This window comes from Cariama cristata, unplaced genomic scaffold (assembly GCF_000690535.1).
Source record: "Cariama cristata isolate BGI_N322 unplaced genomic scaffold, ASM69053v1 scaffold33120, whole genome shotgun sequence".
NCBI lineage: Eukaryota > Metazoa > Chordata > Aves > Cariamiformes > Cariamidae > Cariama > Cariama cristata.
The window spans coordinates 1-339 of NW_009595803.1; the positions used below are offsets into that span (position 1 = coordinate 1).

Here is a 339-nt window from a genome sequence, read left to right on the forward strand (position 1 = left end):
TGACGGTGCCCGTCGCTGTGGTCTTCGCCCCGAGATCGGTGCCTGAGGACCTGCCGAGGCCGCTGCCGTTCGGGGACGTGCAAGAGATGGAGATTTCCGTGAATTGTGAGAGATCCCCCTGCCCGTCTCTGCCTTGTCCGTCCCCGAGAGGCTGGGACCCCAAACCCATGTTGGCCAGCATCATCCTGGCCTGACCTGGCAATACAGGGGAGCAGTGGGGACAGCAAGGTCCCCAGGGTGCCACAGGGATGAGACCACTTTCCCTTCCTGGGCATGGCAACCCTCGGAGGGTGAGGTGTGCCCTGGCTGGCCTGGGGCTCTCCTGCCCGCCAGCGTGGG

The 339-nt window shown here is 65.5% G+C and overlaps 1 protein-coding gene across 1 annotated transcript in view; it reads left to right on the forward strand.

Moving 5' to 3' along the window:
• Window positions 1-3: 3 nt before the first annotated feature.
• The window catches only part of PIGS (phosphatidylinositol glycan anchor biosynthesis, class S), a gene marked incomplete at its 5' end in the record, with an annotated part of 3,694 nt that continues 3,358 nt past the window's right edge, over window positions 4-339 (forward strand). Inside the window, 1 exon segment of the mRNA XM_009703555.1 lies at window positions 4-115. Coding sequence (XP_009701857.1) covers window positions 4-115 — 112 coding nt within the window.